Source organism: Drosophila teissieri, chromosome 2L (assembly GCF_016746235.2).
Source record: "Drosophila teissieri strain GT53w chromosome 2L, Prin_Dtei_1.1, whole genome shotgun sequence".
In the NCBI taxonomy this organism is placed as follows: domain Eukaryota; kingdom Metazoa; phylum Arthropoda; class Insecta; order Diptera; family Drosophilidae; genus Drosophila; species Drosophila teissieri.
In genome coordinates this window covers 12,304,654-12,327,499 of record NC_053029.1, presented here as the reverse complement: position 1 = coordinate 12,327,499, position 22,846 = coordinate 12,304,654, and the positions used below count along the sequence as shown (strand labels likewise).

Sequence of the window (22,846 nt, the reverse complement as noted above, 5' to 3'; positions counted from 1 at the left end):
CAGCAAACAACATTGCAGTGCTTTTCCTCCCCTTTTACTTTTAAACCTTTTACGTATTAAACTTGCGTTTTAATTGGCATTTGAAGGAGTTAATCAAATGGATGGCCATTCCATTGTTTCAGCTCGAAAGCTTTCCTTTTTTAATGAGCAAAGTTGTGGCGTTTTACCTTTAATTTGGATGGACTCATTCCTGCAACATTTTGGAGGCCCATAAAAGCATTAATGAAATGACAGCTGCTTCGGCAGTTGGAAAAACGCGTCAGGCATTATGGGAAAATGAGAAAGCATCACTGCCTCCGTTTCCATGCTTATTCTGCTTTATTTTTGACTGCGGGGGAAAAACTGTAACTGTCTTTGGCTCTGGATGTAGAGGGAACAAATAAACCTTTGGTTGACGGCAAGCTCTTAAAATTCTTTCCGCTTAAGCCTTTTGCCTGTCTCAGTGCACTTCTTATTCTTATTCCCGTCTGGGTCCCGTGGATTTTTATTGTGCAATTGTATTTGCTGCTCATGAGAAATAGTATGCGTGCAAAGACGCTTAAAACTTTCGCCGCACTTTCCCTAACTGTCTCTGCCATTTCGATAAGAGCTTTGCTGCACTCCAGCCTCAAGTTTCATTGTTTTCCTGCCAAATGCCTTAAGACTGGCTTAAGACTGCCGGGATTTTTCTATATAATTTTTAAATGATTCATTCGCCCGACCAGAGCACTCAAGTCGCTCAATCTGGTCGAGAGCTTCTCGAAATTGGCAATTTCGATGATTGGAGGCTTTGAATGTTGCATATGGCATAATTTTGTTCGAGGCTTAGAACACTGATAACCATAACCATTTAGAGCTGATTGAAATTTTCCCAACCAGAACACTAATCTAAAATATGTCTGGTATTTCCATTCGATTTGCGACTATTTTCATACGGACTGTATTTTTTGGAATATTTTGCCATGCGCAGCCTAATCCCATTATTGCCCATTTCAGAAGCATTTCACACAATTTTGCGGCATTTTGTTTTTCATCCGCCCGTCGATGGTTATAATACCCGTACCAGCAGTAGGCGCAGCATCAATTTGTGTCAGCAAATTCTTCCACCACAACACTGCAAAATTGCTAAAATATCGAGCAGCGAATTGAAATTGATTGAGGCATGACCAAGAAAAGTGCAATGTTTCCGGCTCCATTTGGACGTCCAAACCAATAAGAGAAATTCGAAACAATATTATATTTTGCTGGAAATGCAACAAAAATAAGACGCATTTCGCACTCTGAAAGCTAATTGTTGCACTTCTGATGCAATTCCAATAGTGGTCTAATAATGGTCTTAAAAGTGCTCGCATTTGTGGTGGTTTCGCGCCCGGATTTTCCCGGGAAACAATAAATAAAATGTTTGTCTTAGAGCGCACTGACAGCGTTTCCCCTCGTTCTTTTCAAGCTACTGTGTCGTGTTGTTGACACTTGCCAAACCGTAAAAATGTCCAGCATTTGCCTGCAAGTAGCGAGCGGCAGGAAAACTCCACTGACGAGGGCTAAAAACTGCGAGCCATGTACTGCGATTGCTTCTGTTGCGGTCTAGACACACTAACACAAATGAATCGGGAATATTAGCTTTTTTAATATTTTTGTTAATTAACATTTACTGCAAAAGCGGAGCAAAAGTGTTTTATTAAATATTACTTTTATGGATATACATAAATAAATATATATATATGATCTTTAATTTTTTACTCCAACTCACCGTGAATAGTTTATAAAACTGCGCAGGGCATTGGCGCTTCGGCGCGCGAGTGTCCTTGGAGTCCGCTTCAGTTGCTGCGACTTCCGTTTCCGCTTGCTGCTGGCAGCAGACATGGCGACGGCCGCGCTGTTGCTGGAGGGAGGGAGGGGAGCGGGGGAATGGCCAGCGACAGCGACATCGGCGCGACGTCTGATGTCAGGGCTTTAGCGTCAGCGGGTCTAGTCAGAAGATGGCTTTGAGCCGCGGTAAATCAATAGTGCTGCCCATATCACTTGCAGCCACTTGCTGGGAACTGGGATCTAGGATCTGGAATCTGCAAGTGGGAACTGGAAGATGGTAGTTGGGAGCTGGGAGGTGGGTGCTTGAGCTAAACTTTTCCACTTGCCATAAACTTGGCCAATATTAACTAAGCGGGCGTCAGCAGCGATTGCCAAGTGCCAGCTGCGTAAATTGCGAGTGGAGCTGCACTCGGATTGAGAACAATGACTCCTTGGTGAAAGTTGCGGGTGCAGGGCCACAAACTTGCCAGCAAACTGCACTCATTAACAGCTGTTGTCTTGAGTTGGCAGCCAAGATTGTGTTTACTTTCAGAAAGTTAATTATATTCGTGGAAGCGTTTGGCATTTACTATTTTTCGTATTTATTCTGCAATTAGTTTAACTGGCTGCCAAACCCGAAACCAAATTATTAAACTCACATTTCAAATGCAATGCCAGCCAGTGCTGGTGGATGTGTCGAAAGTTGCCAGAACAGAAACGTGTTTTCCATTGCGAGCGCAAATTAGTTTTCAATGTATTAAACTTTTCGACAAAATTAGCTGCTCCCGGAAAAGTCGAACCGAACTAAACAAATATCCGCACAACTTGTGTTGCGTTTTTCGTTCCAATCGAACTTGTCTACAAGCATGTACATATGTACTACTCCAGGGTATGCTAGAAACGTTGCCAAATTGGGATTGGATTTGGGTAGGGCAAACTTTAATGCATTCGACTCCCTTTTATTCTTGTCTTAAAATAACATTTATTTAAGTGTGATTTTTGCAAAAGCAATAGCTGCTTTGGGGTAGTGAAGCGTGCACTTTAAAATTAGTTTCCCATGACCAATGAAAGGTTTTCGAAATATTAATTTGAATTAATTAAAAATGACGCTAGAACGCACTTGCACTTGCAGCGGAAAATAAGCGAGTCCGAGAACCGAATTCGAACCGAGTTAAATGAAACCGCCGGGCCGCAAACCAATGCCACATATTTACTTTTATCACAGCCCGAGCAGCCGGAGCAGCCGGAGCCCAGAAACCCCAGGGAAAGCCAAAGCCGGGCAGAGCACAAACAAATGGGACTGCAGCTGCAGGCGGATCCTTCTTCGTCCGGAGTCCTCCTGCTTGGCTCCTTGGCCCCTCGCCGGACTGCAAATGAGAGGGGAGTCCGTAGTCCGTAGTCCGTATTTGGGACCATGCAGCTCTGCCACTGACAACGGCGATGCTCTCAAATTGTCGGTCGTTTAAATACATTTAAATATAAATGCAGCGCGCAGCCCAGAGCAGCGATAAGAAAGCAGCAGCCATGGACATGAATGCGGATGCGGATGCGGATGTGAATGTGTATGTGGATTGGGAATGGGGGTAAGTGAAATTCCTCATTCATTCATTTCCATTCACTCTATCAGCGTGGAAAATCGTGTGTGCGCGCTCTCTTCCCTTTTCACGTGGCATGAAAATGTGGGCGTGTGGTCAGAGTCTTGCCACAGCCACAGCCATTTTAAACGGGCTGCAAGTCGCAGCCAGCGATAAACAAATATATATCCAACACTTGTGATGCGCATTTTAAAATAATGAACGAGCACGTGGGCAAAGTCTCGCATGGAAACGATTAATTGTTACCCATTAGAGCGCAAACAGTCGTGTTCAATGGTTGAGGTGTGGCTTTAAGTTGACCACGCAAAAAGCCATCCGCAATCTATGCTAATAGAACCAAAATAAAATCTACAGTTTTGAAGAGTGATAAAGATTTCAATAGGAAATAATCCAAATATTTTAGTAACTTGCATTATGAAGAACGAATACTACCCATTAAAGCCTCCTTAAAAAACCATCAGCGTGGCGAGGCGAAGACATGACATACGGGAGAAAAATTTAATTACATATTTCCTCACAATACGTATGCGCCTCCATCGCATTTTTCCTGCCGCGGATGGAGACGTGGGGTTCAGGTTCAGGTTCAGGTCAGCGAATGTGATTCATTTCGCAGCCATGGCCGTTGGCGTGATTAAATTTTCATTTTAATGCACGACTGAAGGAGCATTCAGCTAGTTTAATTGAAAAACAGTGCAGCTGCAGAGCTAATATTTGGTTTGCAGCACGACCATCCACGAAGCCATCCCATTTCATCACCACGTCATCCTGTGCCCTCCATTCCACCATTCCACACCGAGGATTACACCATGCGCAATTCCTGTCCGCAGTCATGTCGGCGCTTTAACGCTTACACGGATCTCATCGAGCTCTGCTGGCCAAATGAGTTCCTGACGTGTGTTCCGTCGTGGTACGTCGAATTAATTTCATATCTCATGTTCTCAATGGCATTTGCATGCATAGTTAATCGAATTTACTGCAGATTTTCCATACTCACATCCATATCCATCTCCATCTTCACATCCATAGCCATCTTCGCATTTTTCGCCAACTAATGGAGCAGATTATGGGGCAGCTTGGTGGGAGTGGAGAGTAACAGTTGCTGTCTAGACTTTTGACTTTCGCTGACCTCTGTTTAGTGATTGTTTTTTGGCAATTAGGGAGCCAGCGAAGTGGCCATTTGACTATTGTCATGGCTCATCCACATGTCGATGACTTGGCCAAGTTAGTGGTGGTGCCCATTATTGATTTGATACTTTTACTATCTGCTGCAGACATGAAAACTTTTGATTCGACTGACTCCCTGAGTGAGTCATTTGCAGCTGCTTACCTTTAAATTCGCATCTAGACGACTGTCTGCCCCAATTTCTTCGTCACATCGCTGTCAATTATCTGGGCGACACAGCAGGACTTTATAAGCTGCCACTTCGGTGAGTTACCAGCTCCTGTTTGGGGAGACACCAGGCAGGCCAGGCAGGCGACGGATGTATTCATGCATCAGCCGGCCAAAGTGACATTTATTGGCTGTCAGGAAGTCCCTCTCTTCGTCACTCAGTCATTCAGTCGACAGTCGACGGTCGGTCGGAAAACTGGGAAACTGGGAAAACTGGGAAAAGAAGTCTGGGAGAACTGGCAGGGCGGAGTAAGTCATTGGGAAAACACTTTGTCAGCCTTCTGCTTTTGGAGCAATGAATTGATGAGTCTTGCATGCGAATTATGAAGTGAGAGTATGTGTTTCACATGTAAAAACAATCGATTTTATCGCCTATCCCAGATGGACATTGAAAAAATGCAAAGGGGAAATAAATAAAAGTTTTCGTTCTTCAGATCAAAACTATATACATAGTGCTACGGCTTCCATCCTTCAACGGATCGTCTGCCAGTCCAAAGTCACTGCGCTTGGACACCAGGGGCAGCAGTTTAGGTCCTTGCAATTCTCGCCCAGACAGCAGCGGCAGCAACTGTCCGCAGGTCCTGCAAACAGCCAGAGTATCATGGTGAGGAGCAGCAGGAGTGAGGACGAAGGAAACTTTAGGCTGCGGTGTGTCATTGCTGGACAAGCGAACCAGATTGCCAGCCGGTTAGCAGGTGGGCCGATGCTGAACTGAATGCACCGCGGCATTAGGCAATTTTCCACGGCAGCTGGCGACGGCTATCCATCATCGCCAGCCGGCGCATGGCAAACAAAGTCATTAGCTGCACTTCATCCGGAGCACACGAAAATAGCAGCGCACATGCGTTCTGCACACGTGCCAGGACCTCCACGGACCACAATTAAGATAATGCAAAGTCAACAAGACAAGGACCTCCGGAGAGGCAGCTGAGGTGAACACTCGCAGAAAATGAGTGTTTTAGAATGCGTAATAAATATTTATCACCTATAGTGCATAGTGCTGTAATGTTAATGTTTAGAATCTATGTACCATTGAAATTATATATTAATAGTTATTAACATATATTTCTGTTTTATTTGAAACAATGTGCTTTGATTTTTTCTAGTGCACGGAACGAAATGCTAATGTCGTTGAACTGTCGCTGATTCATGTCTTCAACAAGTTTATTGACAACGCGGCGTATGATTAATGTGCCTCCTAATTGCTGAGTGCGACAAAGTGAAGTGCCATCGATGTGTTCTTGGCAATTTGTGAGTTTCTGCTTAACCTTTGGGACAAGTCAAGCACATTTCAAGTCTGAAAGGAATAGCAAGAATATATTGCCAGTTTATCTGACGTTTACAGGGGAGGACATAACTGCTTCTCAGCTCTTTTTTCTTGGAAGCATAGAAAATGATTAAACAGTATTCAGCGGCGTAGGTATGTTCTAGCCAATTTAAAAAATTGCTATCCCCCAAGGAATATGTGTGATATGGATGAGGTCACTTCCCTTCAGGTAACACACTCACAAAAGGTGCCAAGAAAGAACTTCGATTTGCTGCGACAAGCGAATGCAAACAAACAAGCAATAAGGTACGGGAGAAATTGTCGTTTTAACTTAGTTTATAATGCCACTTGAATGAGTTTGCCTGGCACAAATGCGAATGGCAAAACGAATACGACACTGGGCTAGGGTTGCCACAAAAGTTTGCACCAAATACCCTGGATATTCACATCCGAAACAGTTTGAATTGGTAATGATAAGAAGATTAAAAAGAACTATATACTATGGTTTGAGATCCTTCATTGCTGGTCTGGTAAATATTCCGAGCAGTAAGCTAGCTATCTAGTTCAGTTTAGAATACTAGTATCTTCCTGCTGAACACAGGAAAATCCCTTCATTTATGCCCCTACACGACTGGTCCTTTCAGTTCACAGAATGCAACGAAATAATACGCCGAGAAGGAGCTGAAGACAGATGTAGGCACTGTATGCACTCTGTGCCCTGTATGCACTGTATGCCGGAGCAACCGGAGCAGGGATTTGGAATGGTTTACTGAGGAGCCGTCTGGTGGCGTTAAAAGAGTCGTAGAACTGAGCCAAATGCAAATACCAGGCGACACGGCGACACGTGGGCCCCCGCCCCCTGCCACGCCCCTTTTGGCATCCAATTTGCCATATATTCAATTTAAATATTCACACCATTGTGTAAAGCGAACTCGTATTAAAAATATCTCAGATGGAATATCCGAGCTAGACGCCGCTGTTGGCATAATAAGCCAAGGTGCTCGCTACAAAAGCTGGCAAAATACTATAGTAAAATAAAAAGCATTCAAGTGAAATTGAACAAAAGTCAACATATCGGAAAATGAAATAAATATTTTTATTATTATGTAAATGATACAATGCTATGAAATTAAATTATATTGAATTTGTATGCACAAAGCGAAGAAAATAGGACACCGTGTTTTCATATCTACCATGCAATTATCGTATTGTTTTTAAAATAACTGACTGGAGTGAAATGTTAAAGAGCCGTACATTAAAATAAATATTTGCAGTTCGTTTTAAATAATTGATGGAACAATTGCGTCAAAAAATGTAAACTGATACAAGTCAATGTTTCCACTAACTAAAAGTTTAGTTGCTCTCGTTAAAAGGCGTTTTCATATATTTATTTACATTTGGCCTTTCGTATTTATTTATGATGTTTACGGAACGATGCCCCCTATATTTAAGTTCAGCAATGCGTGGCAGCTTAAAGTTTTGATGGAATTAATCATTTTTGTTTTCCGTGTTGTTTGACTTTGGCACGCACATGATAATGCCAACCGAATTTAATATTAATTCAATATAAATTCATTAAAAGATTAATTTATATTGTTTCCATTGTTAATCGATGCACAGCAGCGTGCAAATGCGCTTAATGAGCTTTAAAAGAGGATATAAATGAAAACTAACTGCAAACTCTCATCGCATCGGCGAGCGCAGAGTGCATAAAGTTTATGAAACCCAATAAATGCCGTGGCGCCCGAACAGGGATTGACCAAGTTTTTGGTGGCTCATAAAATATGTACTCTCAACTCGGCCACTCATCGAAGTCCAAGTCCAAGTCGAAGTGGAAGTCGAAGTCTTTGCTGCATTCTGTTTGCCTTCTTAATTAAAATTTTCATTTTGGGAGCAAACAATGGGAAACGGGCGGTGGCAACTAATGAAATGGAAAACGCAAGGCAAGAAATAATTACCCATGCATATAAGCCAAATGCAAATTTCCAAGTTTGTTTTTAGAGCGAAAAGAGAGTTTGAAGATGGCACACCAAGGAAACAGAGCGTCGTATAAGTTTCAAGAAGCTTTTAAAAAAGTCCTTAAGTGCGTAAATCATAACGGAAGTTTCTTAAACTATTTGAATAACTTGAAAAGACTTCCTTTTCTGATTCCTGTTTTTAGCAGTTGACTTAACTACAATTTTAAAGACCAAATTGAATAATTTCCATATTGTTTTGTTCTTATTGTAATGCAGTCTTATACTTTCTAGTATTTACATCCTCATTCTTGCCAAATTCCAATCAACATTCTTCTTCGTTTTTGCTGAAATGCATTTGCTAAATAATGAAAGTATTATCTCACTAGTAACAGCACTTTGCCTACTTCTAGAACTTTCATTAAAATACCTTTGTGGCCACAGCGCAGTGAGATATATTTAAATGTTTTGATGCACATTAGTGTGCATTAATATTATTAAAACTAAACAACAATGGGAGTGCTAGCCCGGAGCACTGACCTCATTTGTCTGGCCGGGGAGTTGAAGTCGAAATGGAGAGTCACTGGTGTGCGTAGGGGCGCAGGGGCGTGGCACTCCTGTCGCCTCACTTGATGGAAGTCCTCTGTTGATTTGCGACGCCTTTTACTTTTCGCTTTATGCGCTCCTCCCATTTGTTTGCATTTGTGTTGACACTCACTTCATTTAGCAGCCCACAGCAGCTGCAGTTGCAACCTCACAAAGGCATCAGCAGCAGCAGCAGTGGCAGCAGCAACGCTTGCAACACCAGCCACATCAACAACAAGAGCAGCGGCAACATCAGCTGCGAGTGATGTACGTGAGTGCAAGTGCAATCCGCCCCCGGCTGCAGGTTAAGGACCTTCTTTTGAACTTTAAAATGTTTGCTATTGGACATGTGGGCACCACTGGAGTAAGGTTAGTCGCCTGGATGATACCCTAGAACTACCCTAAAACTCACTAAAATATACATAATATACATTTACTTTATTACTACCCTTTTATGTTGTATACCATAATTGTTGTTGAATTTTATGTAAAGCTTGCCCTTCTGCTACTGATTACATTCAAGAAGGGTACTTGCTGCTTCGACTACCCTCTAACTTATGACTTACATATTTATTTTACCACTGCTTCCACTGCGGCACCCACGAACCCCCATTTAAGCCTCCTCAAACCCTCTCATCTCTATTTGTGTTTGTGTTTGCTTTGTGGTTTTGCCATCGCATCCAGTGCCCGTGACGCTTTTTAATCTTAAGCGCCTTCCACTCGCCGCAGTTGTCCAGGCCTCCAGTCGACTGCCCCCTTCCTGGAACTTGGTACTTGGGTCCAGCCAGCTGAACAAATATTTATAGCCATTTTTACCCTTGCTACAGTTCCACCTGGCGACTTAAGGCCGGCTTATGTGCTCGCAAACCAATTAAAATGGCCAACGGAATTGTAAGACCCCAGACATGAAGGCAAAGGCAGCAAATTAATTTCAAAGGATTACGACTGGGCATGGAATTGTATTTAGTTCATTATGCTTGGATATTCGGTTATGGTAAGTCAGTTACATCAAGCTGCACTCCCTCTGTGTGTTATTTTAAGCAATTAATAATCCTACTATCTATTCTTAACTATCTACAATTTATCTTGATTTCATAGGTTCAGTGTTCTTTCGTCTTGGTTCGGGGCATTTGTGGGATCCCTCCTTATCCGCCACATTTCGCAGTACTTCGGCTGCTGCCTCCAATCGCTGGCGGCGATGCAACTCGATACTCTGCTCTGGGTTGAGGTCCCTGAATAGGAACTCATCATCTATGTATCCCTCATCGTCTGCCTCCGATTCGTGTTCATATTCGGACCGGCTCCTCGAGATTATCGCCTTCAAGCGTTGAAGGCGCTCCATCATGAAAAGTCGAATAAAAATTAGGATCAACAGTCCAAGGATCAATCCATAGAACAACAGTTTATTGAGTAGAAAACCAGACGCCACGGAAAAGAAGCGAACAAGTTTTCCAATAATCTTATCCATTTTTGAAATATTAGCTGGACCTTTTATTTGAAATATTCTGTTACGAGTAGTAACACAATGAAGTTAAAATCCACCGCTTGGCTTACTACATTTTTATTATTTTTCATAGGATAAGAAAACAAACTGCAGGCTAATATCAGCATTACTGCATTTTATAGAATTTATTAAGAAAGTTTGTATTTTTTTGTAGTTAAGAAGATTAGAGTAATGCAATGGAAAGCTGAGCTTAATTTTCTGCAATCAATGGCATGTGAAGACATTGAGACAAAGTCAAAGGACGCATGAGTGTGCATTGTTTACTTTCTGGGGAGACAGATCTCAAGGACTCAATGATGGCCTGCTACTGAGCCTTAGCCTCATCCTCATCCTCATCCTCATCCTGTGACTATTTTCGCTCCTGACCAACACTCAAAGGTTCAGGAAGGCTCTTAACCCGGTGCTTGAGGCTGTGGCTAAATCCACACCACTGTGCACGGCAGTCGGATGAAAATAAATTAAAAATGTGTTAGACTCGAAGCCACACACACCCACACACATGGGGCAACGTGGACACTTATCCAGGCGGTCGCATACACAGACATATTAAGGAACGTGACTTGGCTGCCCTGGGAGAGCCACAGACACAGCCACATGAGTTTAGCATGTTATGAAAAATGTATACACATACTCATACACAGACGGGTGACGGGAGACGGAGGAGTGAAGGACTGGCTTTGTCCGCCCGGCACGTAACGGCCACGCCCAGTCTCCTTGGCATACCGCCCATACCGCCCGCCCCCTCAGCTTTTAATGACAAAAGTTATGACGACAAATGACTCGGTCGACTTTCACTACGAAATCAGAGCCGGAGCCGCCTCACAATGGGACCATGAATCATTTCCCGCTGACTTGACGCCGCCGCTGCTCTGAATTCACTTTTGCCATTTGGCCGCCTTGATTTGTAGTCGCTGCTAAGAGCGCTCTTCATTTATCATTATGCAAATTGTAAATTAAATTCGCACGGAATGCCGCAGATAATGTAAATGTTTTAATGCCTCGCTGATAATTATGCAAGTCTTGCTGCATCGGCGAAAAATTCACGCTCGACCGCAGTCGCCGTGGCCGTCGCGGCATGCAAATTGAATTTGTTAATCAACTGCATTTAGGCTTAATTGAAACTGCGAATAGCGACCATAAAAACAGGAGGCACTTTAAATATTAAAGACCATAACTAAAACCCAGATCTGTGGAAAATTGCGCACGTGCCTCTGGCGCATTTGCGATTATCAGCCAATGCAATTACAAAGTAGTGTTCGCTTTTTAGTACATTTAAAGTGTACACACCAATTATGATCCTTAATTATGATTCGCCCTGCGTTGAGCTAATCCATACGACCAATGCCTTGGCCAAATTAAATTCGATTGGGGCACTTCACACTGGCCATTAAATGCAGCCAACTAATTTGCAGCTGCAGGCGAGTGACGCATTTCCCTTTGAAGCTGTCAAATAAACATGAAATCGAAAATTGCATTATGACTAGCCGGCCAGCTTTCGTATCATTGAAAGGCGGCGGTGGGCTTTCAAATATGAGTTCATAATTAGGGCAAAACATATCCCGCTCGAGGCAGTCAGAGTCTCGAGTTTATGTCTATATTAATAGGAAATGCTACACACTCGAGAACGTGGAGCAATATTTACGGCATTCCACCGTTGCTTCGGGCGACCTTGTGTCGTAGGATGCGTTAATTCAATTTTATTACGCATACGCAGTGTGGGCCGTACGCAAAAAGACATGTGGAGTTTCTCCGCATAAGCCAGCGTATGCATATCCCTGCTAATATCTGCACTGCGACAGTTTGAAGTGTGTTTAGGAGAAGTGTGTGTCTGTTGATATACTCCTTTCTGGAGCAGCAATTAATTAGCATACGTTTGTTTACCCAACCACAAGAACATATTGGGTTTACACAATATTAAGGTGCATAAATTCCCGGGATTCCGTTGTGCTTAGATATGAAAAAGTGTAGAATGCATTAAAATATAAGTTAGGTATTTTTTATTTATATTTATCTTTATCATCCGACAATTTGTTTCGCATTCCTAAGATAATCATGAAATATCTGTAGATAGCAATTGAGGCAACGCTGTCGGTCGCCACTATTCAAACTGATTCGCTGCGATTCCTCTTTTTATCAGGGCGCAAATTACTTTGCGAATATTTGTAAAGAAACCGCCGCCTACATATTTCCACCTTTTTTAATATTTTATGCTCTTTACGAGCATAGGCGCAATGTGGGCTGCATCTGATGGCGCTGCCACTTTTGCCTTTGTGCAATTGCTTTTTGCGGATATTGTTGTTAGTTTTACTTTTGAGATCCGTGTTGGCTTTCGCTGTGTGTTTTTGCATTGTGCGATGGCGCTTTTGTTTTACACGGCCAGGCACTGGGACTGTGGTTTTTGTAGTTGCTGGCAGCTCCGGCTGCCGTGTCCTATTTGTATCCTGGGCATTTGTTGGCACACAGACACGAAAAATACTCACATATACTTAGGTTCACTCGCATTTATGTCTATTGGCGCGCGTCCATTTCCATTTCATTTCCGTTATTGCAAAACTTTTCGTATTAAATATATTTTCCTCACAGCGTTTGTTTCATTTCGAAGCGAAGCCTTTGCTGTCGTGGCTGACGTGGCTGTCGTTTTTCGTTTTTGGTTTTTGCACTCCAGCAAAGTTGTTTGTTGCTATTATTTCTGGTACTTTATGCGCCGTGCGCCATTATTGCAGTTGTTGCCTTTATTGTACAAGTACAAGCATAAAAATCCCCGCATTTCCATATAAATATATATCCCGACCCACCCACTCGCCTCATTTATTGTGCCCTACTTACGGACGAGTGTGCTTGGGCCAGCCATCCAGCGGCTTACAAATTGACATGCAATTAAATGTAAGCCACAGGCATTTATTATAATTGTTCGACCCCTCCCCTCCTATCGCCTTCCTCCTGCTTTCACGGGCCTTACAAACCCGATGCCACGATTCCGCTCCTGGCCAAAATGCTGACGCTGATTAGGCAGCTGGGCAACTGGGCAGCTGCAAACTAACATTGTTGTCGGCCTCCGCTGGCAGCTGCAATTAGCATCCTGCGCTGTAATAAATAAAGTAAAATTAACCACAATACCCCAAACAAAACGCTCGACCGAATTGTCCTCATTAATTTGATTTTGCAAACCAAAAACCAGCGGAACACTTTTTGGCTCACTTTCATTAGGAACAATTTCAAACTTTCTCTACCTATCAGTAAATATTTTAGTTATATTTTCCTAAATTTATAAGAATAATAGAATATGTTTCTCATGTTGCAACCATATTATTTAAAATGCATAGACTCTTTTTATATTTCTAATGATCAGAAATGTATACATTTCCGTAATTTACTGAATTGGATTGACTCGCCCCACTTTTGCTTTATTTGCGTCCGCATTTATTTTGCAAAATTGAGCTCACCTTTTTTGCATATTTTATGGGATAACGCATTCAGAACGAAGTGACCGCAAATTTTTAGCGCATTTGAATTAATGACACTGAGCATCAGTAAAAAAACGCTGGACCGCAAATCAGGTTAGTTTTCTCTGACTCGTTTTCTGACTCGTTAACCAAACAGTAAAGTTGGGATATTGTAAAAACTTTTAATTTTCGTTTAAATTTCTATGTTCAATGGATAGTAATTCTCAGTAAATGTGAACTAAGGATTTGTTTGGCAGGGAAATGTGTTTCTAGGAGAGAACAGCATCGCTGAACCAGAAAGTCATACGATCCCCATCACAAAGTCGTTGAGGTACTTTGATCGAATGATTCCGAGCCACGGAATTGTAGCGCCTGAAGTTTTCATTTCCGGCGTTCAAGCGATCCGCCATTTCGGCAGCCTGCTGGTTCAAGGACTGTCTGTAGGATAGAGCTGCTTCCGACCGAATGTAGCTGGGACCATCCTTGGATTCAGGCAGAACACTTGACTTGTTGGTCCTTGAATGGGCACGATCGTTCCAAGAGTCCTGCTGCGCTTTTTTGGTGACAATATCAGAGGGGAGTTGTTCTGGCGAAGTTCTCTTCTGCAAGTCTTGCAAAGTTTTCTTCTGCGATTCTTGCAAAGTTTTCTTCTGCGAGTCTTGCAAAATTCTCTTCTCAGATTCTTGCATTTTGAAATCGGATTGCTTTGGCTGTACAGATTCTAGAGATTGTTTAGACTCTGAGCTAGCAGGTTTTAAGTTTAGGGAGCGCTGAGTTCCGGTTTCAGATGGTTTGTTTGACACTTTTGATTTCATTGAGGTAGCGGAAACTTTGGCTGCTTCTGTGTAATTCGCTGACTTCAGAACTGACTTGGGAGTGAGGGTGGTATTTGAGGAAATACTGTTGGCAATTGCAGATCGTTTTAGTGTTATGTTCGAAGACTTTGAGGCCATGTAAGCCTGACTTTGCTTATATGTGCAGCTGGTCTTGGAGGCCGCACTGGATTCTGATATGGATAATTTGGAATTGGTTCTACCCTCACCACTGAACTGTTGGTCAGTTGGCGACCTCACTGGCATCAGGGTGCGCAGAGAGTCCTTTGAAAGCGCTTCCTTTGACTGGGAGTCCCTGGAGAGCTTCGTCTTTGAGACACCGCCCGCATCAATGCGGTCCTTTTCATTGAGTGCCGCGGCCTGCTTCTTGGCCACCGCCATCTCTTCATTGATGGCCTTGGAAATGTCCACTTCACCGGACCTGGACTGTCCTATACTTTGATTGCTCTTCCGGGCAAGCGAATCCTTGGATGGCTGCAAGTATTCGGACTTGGCTACGAAAACCGGTGGCGGATACGTAACGCAAGTGGGTATTTTGAATTCTGATCGGGCGCCACTGTTGGGCGGTCCCACATTGAATGGATTGAAGGGTTCAACGTCGAAGTCGTCAGGAAACATGTTAGGCACTCAGGTTGCCAATGGCCTATGGAACTTATGGGTTTTGAACTATTTATACACACCCAGAACTTGCAAAAACTTACCTGATTCGGGTTAAATTTTAGAAGGTTTGGGCCAGGACGCGGTAATTTCCAGTCTTTGTGTCGGTAAGCCAAACTGTTTATTTATTTTTTTGCAATTTTTGATTGGCTTTTCGTTTAAGACATCTGAAACGAACTGACACAAAAGGCAGTTTATACTAGTCTACCACATTTCCATGTTTGTGTTTTTTCTGCTATTTATCTATACATATTGGTATGCTCCATAAACTCACATTGTTATTAAACATCCAAGTAATCTCGTTTACCCCTTTCTTTTTTTCATTTTTTATCTGCGGCCATCTCGGCTGCCATCTTCAAGTTCCACTGCCGGCTTAATTAAAAATGCCTCCTGCTTTCTCTGCAGCTAACACAGCTTATCAATTGGGAGTGTACGTGATGATAAGGTCTGAGTTTTCCATCATGAAAAAACAGGCTGGAGGTCTCAATAAGTTTTTGCTCCGAGTTAAGCCACATTAATTAGCAGGCCGAGGAATTTTCATAAGAATGCCGAGATTTGTTTGGCAGATATGTTTTGATCTCTCGCCAGTATCTTTATTAACTTTTCGGAGTCCGGTTGCTGAAATTCGAATACGGAAATTCTAGTAAGAAAAGCAGAGACACACCATCATAATGACTAGTCTGAAACAATCGACTGTACAAGACGGTTCACCGCAAGTGCCCCGGCATGGCATGGTCACCTATGGCAGCGGGCTCGTCTTCGGCGGAAATGTGTATCCGGTACTGGTGGACGGGGTGCCCATGCAGACGCCCCCGGGAGCTCATCAGGCTGCACTGCAGCAGCGCATGCAGATGCAGCAGGTGGCGCCACAGCCACAACGCATCCACATGCACATGCAGCAGGTAGTGCCACAGGCGCCACATGCCCATTGCGCCAAGCCCATTGTTCAGTACCCAACATATCAGCGAACGGGCGGCCACCGGTATCCTGCGCCCTCATACATCGCCAAGCCGAGCCAGCAGAGCTCGGTGGGATTTCCTGGCCACGCGATGCTCCAGCAGCACTCGACTTCCAGCAGCCCCGCGATGATGCAACCGCTGCAGGCGCAGATGCTACAGCCCCAGCAAATGCAAACCTCCATGGGCAGTCCTTGCGGCACTCGCGGCTACTACAATTTGCCAATGAATGCGGGTGGTGATTCCTGTGACTGGGACGGCTATTCCATGATGCAGCCCATGGATGCCAACAAGCCGTATTCCTTCGGCTGGAGTCTTACCGATTGAGTGCCTCTGTATCCTCTGTAACAGTGTTTGGACCATAACTGAAATTATATGTGGATTGATTTATTCGAACTTGTTCCCATCAATATACAGTGTATGTACTGCACAACTGCCGTGAAGTATTCAACTCTCTTGTGGAGAAGATGCCCACAAATGCAGTGGCTCGTCTGGGCTTCCATTTTGCACTTCATCGAGCTCTGAGGTTGCCTCCCCGTGGCAGTGGCACCTCGTTTCGGGGGTTTGGTAGTCATTTAGTGGTAAATTTCCGTCTTAGTTGCCAACGAGCGTCAGACGTGACATTTTGCAAATTCCGTTTTCAGCATTTTGTAATCGTTCCAGCGCACATGTGCCACTGAAAGTGGATTGCCAGCACCACCCAGTTGGCTCCTGGTGCGGAGCTGCTGGTGGCACCACCAGATTGCAGGAGCATGTGTGTGGCAAAGGGGTTGTAACAAGTTTCCTAGTGGCTTTCGATTTTTTCACCGACCTTCGGCGACTCTGGTGATGATAGTGCGATGGGAAGTGACACAAAGGGTTTTTATGGTCATTAAAAACAGGAAATAAATGCTTTTGCATTAGTTGTTTTGGAAACAAGAACCATGGATTGTCTGCTACTTCATAGATTTATATGTATATATATCAGCATTTAATATGGCTAAAATTAATCAAAGATATTTTTCATATTGCTCGGTTACATTTATTTATACTCCGCCATGCCTAATTATGTAACCACAAATGAATGCCAGCAAAGTTCAGTATTCCAGCAAATCACTTCCATAGCAATGGACGTTACCAAGGGATCAACTTTCCTGCTCACTGTGATAATTAACATTATTTCCATAAATAACTTTCTTTGTGGCCCGCCTTCGAAGCTAAGCTTCTGACGTCATTGTGATTTGCCGAAGAGAAAACTCAAACCGCAAGCTGCATGTTGGCAAACACTGACACATACACACACCCACACACCCACTCCGCTCTCTAATGATGATCCCAAAAGTCAACTTGCTAAAGTAACACGAGCTCAAACATGCACATACACACATGCACATAGGGAGTGCACAAACACAGGGACAGCGGACTCATAAGCACATAGTGGTATTAACGCCATAATTCGTAAGTTACACACACACTCTCACACACACTCACACAGAGGCGCCGCAAAAGGATTAAGTTATATTAAAGTTGCGAGCGCTGCATTTTAAGTTCGCCTCCTTTGACGATGGCATGAATGCAGGAAGCCACGAAGTCGAAGCCATGAAGTCGAAGCCAAAGCCAAGGAATTTGCACACACGATCTTCGGGGCAGAAGGACTCTGCTGGCCGAAAAGTGCGCTATGCAAATGCCGAGTGACCCACATTTAAAAAATAATAATAATATTCGGAGCGCCGAGCCCGTTATAAATGCAATATATGGCATAAGTTTACGCACTGCAATCCGCGCGCGTTCTCGAAAAAAAGCCGCTTGGCTTGTATAAATTTGCAATATTTTTATATAGTTGCAGTTGCTGACATTTTTTTTTTTTTTTGCTGCCAGTCCGCAGGTCAAGAGTTAATTTTTGTTCTCTTATTTTATTTCATTTTTTTATTCCTGTCCTTGCCTTTGCGTGTGCGTGTGCGCACATTTATGCAAAAAGTTGGCGTAAAAGTTTAATTTAAAAATGCTTTGCACTGACTTTGACCGTTGCTAAAACAATAAAAAATAAAAGGAAAGGAAAGGAAAGGAAAGGGGACTGGGGACTGGAACCAAACAAAAAGTGCCACAAAACCGACAACTATCAACTGTAAAGTCACTGGAGCAGCGAGACATAAAACAAAATTAAATAAATTGACTTTCCTTTGGCTTTAGTTCTGCGCATTTAAATCAATTCACGCTTCGCTTATCCTTCGCTTTCATTAATTGCCAAGTGGAAGTGCTTGGTGTTTAATTGTTTTGGCTGTTGTGTGGATGAAAAGCAGTAAAGAAATGTGCGGGATAAGTGTTTCCATGCCCCGGGTAGATTCTAAGAATTCTCCTAATTCAAAGCGCTGTCTGATTAAATTAGATCTTCCAATGGAAATTTTGGCCAGTTTAATTCTCACAACCTGTTCAAGTTGCTTCTTGACACTTTGCCGAAATTTGGTTTACGAGCCCACCGTGCCTAATAAAACTTATATGTCTGGGAGTAATAAAACCCACGCAACGCCCCAATTCCAATTCCACTCGAAATGGCATACGATTTTTTAGGCCAAACCGTTCGTTCGGCGGTTCGGAATTTGCGAGGGCGGATGGAAACGAAAAGCAGCCGACTTGTTGAAGTGTTTATTGTTTAGAATCCCGCGGCGTCGGCATCAGAATACATAAAACATTTTTTCCTTTTGAATAAAAGATACGCAGATGAGAGTCTTGCAAGGCGGCTAAGTAACCTCTTCAACTTCTTCAACTTCTGCACGGTTTGTGTTTGGGTTTGGGTGAATGTCTGGGAATTGGATACGCATTTTAAGTATGAAGGAGCTCCTCCCAGGCTGTATTCGTAACTTTAGATATGTGATATGTGTAACGCTATTTTAACATTTCAAATTAGTTCAGGACGTCAAAATGTTATGTTCTTAGCATGTGATTGAGAAAGAATGAAGAAAGGAAGCTCATCTTAAATAGGTACAAAAACTTGTGTAAAGCTCATTGAGCTTATTAAAATCTAAGAAATCAGTGATTCGGGTGTCAACACCTACTGAGCTCAATTGAAAGATAAAACCCGTTTTCTGTAGCACACCTTTATTTTTTTAATTCACAATGGATAGAAAGGGAAGAAATACCCTCCGTCGCACTGCTCGACTGACCAGACGGAGGCGCTCCACAGGAGGTAACGAGGTCAGCAGGATCAAGGCTACCGAGAAGCCGGGGGTGGAGCCTCCTTTGGAGACCAGGACCCAGCAGCGCGTCTTCCTCTACATCCAGCTGAACGAAATGAGCAAACTGCCCAAAACGACGTATCCACTGGAGCTGCACCTCTACCATCCGAAGAACACGCTGCAGAAGATGCAGGAGCGCTACACCACAGAGACCATCATCTATCAGCACGAGTTCAATCTGAAGAAGCCCGTGTTCGCAATGGGTGTGATGCAGGACGACATCGAGGACATGAACACGTTCAGCGATCAGCCGCTGTTGATTTCCCTCTATCAAAGGATTCCCAGGCGCCGCAAGGGAGGATCGGGAAAAGGAAAGTCGAGGAAAGGAGGCACATCCTCGTCGCTGGAAATAAATCAATTAATTACAGATGCTTCGGAGGGTAAAGAGAACGTGCCCAATGAAAGATCCAGTAAGAGGTCATCCGAACAGGATGGTGAGGAAGTTGGGGAGGAAGGTGAGGGAGGCACCTTTTTGGAGGGGCGACTGGAGCTCTTATCTCGCGGCCACTGCGATCTTCTACAGCTTTTCCAGCGACGCCGCTTTATCAGCGACATCACCATCTATCTGTATCCGGAGTACCGGTCGAAGAAGATCAATGACAAAATCACCACGTGCAGCGTTTGGCACATGTACTCCATTCTGCCCATCCTGAAGAACTTTACCTTCACGAACTTGGCGTTTCTAACCCTGGAATCGATATACAATGTGCCCGAGGACCTCCACTCGAAATCCGCCGAATTGGGCCTCAGTGTTTCCTTTCGTTCAAAACAGCCGGATGAGTCGGATGGTTCCTTTCGGTTGATTCCTTTGTGCACCTACTCGGGATTCATTTCGCAGATCATCAGTGACCAGAACACGATCATCGTGTGGGAGAACATCAAGCGGGATCTGCACCTCGACATGAACTTCAGCTTCAACCAAATGGAGACCAATTCAAGGATAAAGCTTCCGAAGCTGTTTCGCATGCTCCTCTGGGAACAGGACATTGACTTTCAGGTCTACAAAATTGATCCTGTCTCGGACCTTGCCTTGATCAACAACTCTCTGCACCGTTTCGTTCTCAACGAGGATATGAGAAAAATCCTCGAGCAGGCGGTGGTTCACGATGACTACGAGTTGTTGCTGCAACTGTACCAGGAGACCCCAGGCAATGTCCTGTACGAGGGAGTCCTTAATCCGAGCATATTTGGGTATCCAGGAGGTGAGGGTTCCAAGTTAATAAATGAATATCTTAACATGGCATTAAGTTACCTTCCGCAGTGAACTATTGCCGCTTCGCATGCAGGCTAAGTCCCGTTCGCGAACCCTCCATCAAGCTGAGCCTGCCCAGAGATACCCTGGTAATGGGCCCGATGTTCTGCACCTTCAAGATTTGCTTCTTTCAGCCAATTTGCGAGCGCAATGAACCGCTGGACAAGTACAATGAGAGCCTCCTCAAAAGCGCAAAGCTGCGCCGCTGCTTCGACATGGATTTCCTCAAGGAGGACGAGACGGATAAGGATGTGCTACTTGAGCTCTACCGTGCCTTTGATGATCTCATAACCGATACAATTAGGTACATAATCAAGCGAGATGTGCAGGACATCCACGACAGGAAGGAGTTCTTTTGCTGCCAGCTGAGCAACCTTTGCAATCTGGTGCTGAAAATATGCGGCTGCGACTTCAACATCCGAATGCCAACGAAGACGAACATTGAATTCAGAGTGGGTATCCCATCAAAACAGTAGTTGTATTAAATAAGTTAACCATCAATCGACAAGGAAATGCTGACCCACATGTACAAGGAGCTGATGGAGCGCATTGAGGGCGTATTCACCGCCTGCTGTTGGAAAAGCACATCGAATAAGGAGCATGGGGAACATGGCTTAAATCGGCTGATGAACGAAATGCGACTGGTCAGCAGCAGTGGCCAACGAGATTTGGCCATTCATATGTACGATGAGATCAACCACAGCACCACCAACCGCGTTATATTCGACTTTGTTACCCTGCTAAACAGCGTCGAATGCCTGCAGTTTGAACAGGCGGCGAGGTACTTCGCAAAACCACGAACCACCGATTGGAGTGGGTATTACTTTACGTGAGTTTCAAATAATTAACTAACAAATAGTCAATAGTTAATAGTTATCTTCTATAGCGCAGTCTTCTCCTACAGCTCTATGTTAACTATATGATGGACCTCAGATCGACGGACGAAGAGGTCTTGAGTACGGCCAAGTCAACTATGATCGAGAGTCTGCGCCAGTTTGCAGATAACAACCGGATGGAATCAGAAACCTGGATCCTTTTGTACTGCTATTACAAGGAATATTCCTACTTACCCGGCATGGAGTTAACGCGATGGAAATTTCAGAATCTCCAGAAAATTGCACCCAAGACAATGGACTTTACTCCCACTTCCCTATACGAACTGTACTTGCCGGACGACTTTGAAATGAAGAGCACATCCACCTCGATGAATACTCAGTTCTATCCGGTTTTTAAGCTTTTTGCCCGCCTCGGAGCATACTCATTTGCGGAAGTTATATTTTCCGACATAGAACAGTGTTTTACGGAAGCGGAAGTCTATATTATAAGAACCACTTTGAAGATACTGCAGCGGCAGATCGATGACAAGTTCAATATCATTAAGATGCCCACGGATAACAGTGTGTCGGGAAAGTTGAAGGTGAGCTTGTTTACTTTACGAAACAAATATTATATTCAAGTGGAATTCACTGTGTAGCGCTGTTACCAGCTGCACATCAACGGCAGTGTAGAGTATTCGCGTGGTCGCTGTGATGAGGCTCTGAAATACTTTCAGGAGTTATTGTCAGTGGCGGATCCAATGGATAAGTGGCGGTTCAAGTTGAGTTTCCTGCGGCTCGGTCAATTGGCCTTTCAAAGTGGACAATATGAGCTGGCCGAAAAAGCATTTGATATCTGCTTGCATTCCAGACGCAAGAACTTTGTAGCCAACTACGGAAAGGGACGGACACTTTACCATGTGAGTTGGAATTAAATTGTTGCAACATTCGGTTAATTCACATGGCTAACAAAAGCTCAACCGTCTGGAGGAAGCCATTCCCTTCCTCTCGCGATGCACTGAAGTCGACATCTTCATACCCGATGTCTGGGGCTACTTAGCTATCATTAACCTACGACTTGGCAGAAATAAGACGGCCCTGGAATGCTGGAAGGTTGCTAAAGAGGTTGGTATATTCAGTATTCACTACTAAATCTAATAAGTTCCTTTTAAAGAACCCCGAAGTAAGCATCAGCAAGAGCGTTTATGCCGAACTCGATAAGATCCAGTACTCGGATGTGCATCTGCTGGTAGATGATGATGGAAACCCATCCGAAAAGATGTCGAAAATGGACTTTATTCCTTTGTAATTTGGTGAAACAAAAGGCTTTAGAGCTACCCAAGAAAATATGAACTACCTAGTAAAATGGTCCTAAACAAACACCTCCGATGTCACGCCTGTCATCAAGTTTTGGCAGCATTTATCACTTAAATTCAGTGCCCAGCGAGCGCTTAGGTGAAATTAAGTATACGCACACGCATATGTTTACAAGGTATTTCGGTCCCTAAATGTCCTTCGCCTGCCTTGTCGAGGTGGCGCTTGTCAAAATTTTAGCCGCAGAGCCGCAGCACATACGTGAATATGCCAACACAATGCATTTTTGGCCAAGGGCAAA

General features: G+C 43.8%; 5 protein-coding genes across 7 annotated transcripts; 2 read left to right on the top strand and 3 right to left on the bottom strand.

Moving 5' to 3' along the window:
* Positions 1-3,799: 3,799 nt before the first annotated feature.
* On the bottom strand, positions 3,800-5,739 carry LOC122619125. The gene is given in 2 exon segments (XM_043795866.1): positions 3,800-4,099; positions 4,101-5,739. Coding segments are annotated over 2 exon segments (126 nt in total). The 5' UTR covers positions 4,194-5,739; the 3' UTR covers positions 3,800-4,066.
* A 3,759-nt stretch (positions 5,740-9,498) lies between these two features.
* LOC122626179 lies at positions 9,499-10,071 on the bottom strand. Its single transcript, XM_043806337.1, has one exon. The coding sequence runs from the start codon at positions 10,025-10,027 to the stop codon at positions 9,641-9,643; it is 387 nt and encodes a 128-aa protein (XP_043662272.1). The 5' UTR covers positions 10,028-10,071; the 3' UTR covers positions 9,499-9,640.
* A 3,597-nt stretch (positions 10,072-13,668) lies between these two features.
* LOC122625949 lies at positions 13,669-15,198 on the bottom strand. Of its 2 annotated transcripts, none has more exons than XM_043806018.1 (2): positions 15,041-15,198; positions 13,669-14,982 (listed from the first exon to the last, which is right to left on the bottom strand). In XM_043806018.1, exon 2 carries the CDS (start codon positions 14,955-14,957, stop codon positions 13,776-13,778), a length of 1,182 nt encoding a protein of 393 aa, XP_043661953.1. In that variant the 5' UTR covers positions 14,958-14,982; positions 15,041-15,198; the 3' UTR covers positions 13,669-13,775. The 2 variants fall into 2 exon arrangements, with proteins under 2 accessions (XP_043661953.1, XP_043661954.1); XM_043806019.1 differs by having other exon boundaries at positions 13,669-14,990; positions 15,041-15,191.
* Positions 15,199-15,571: 373 nt separating this feature from the next.
* Positions 15,572-16,348, top strand: LOC122626319. Its single transcript, XM_043806520.1, has one exon. The coding sequence runs from the start codon at positions 15,668-15,670 to the stop codon at positions 16,277-16,279; it is 612 nt and encodes a 203-aa protein (XP_043662455.1). The 5' UTR covers positions 15,572-15,667; the 3' UTR covers positions 16,280-16,348.
* Positions 16,349-18,983: 2,635 nt separating this feature from the next.
* LOC122621175 lies at positions 18,984-22,611 on the top strand. 2 transcript variants are annotated; one of them, XM_043798953.1, is made up of 7 exons: positions 18,990-20,366; positions 20,426-20,868; positions 20,926-21,245; positions 21,308-21,833; positions 21,891-22,151; positions 22,207-22,356; positions 22,406-22,611. In XM_043798953.1, the coding sequence occupies exons 1-7, from the start codon at positions 19,046-19,048 to the stop codon at positions 22,538-22,540; spliced, it is 3,156 nt and encodes a 1,051-aa protein (XP_043654888.1). In that variant the 5' UTR covers positions 18,990-19,045; the 3' UTR covers positions 22,541-22,611. The 2 variants fall into 2 exon arrangements, with proteins under 2 accessions (XP_043654897.1, XP_043654888.1); XM_043798962.1 differs by lacking the exons at positions 21,891-22,151; positions 22,207-22,356; positions 22,406-22,611 and having other exon boundaries at positions 18,984-20,366; positions 21,303-21,484.
* Positions 22,612-22,846: the final 235 nt, after the last annotated feature.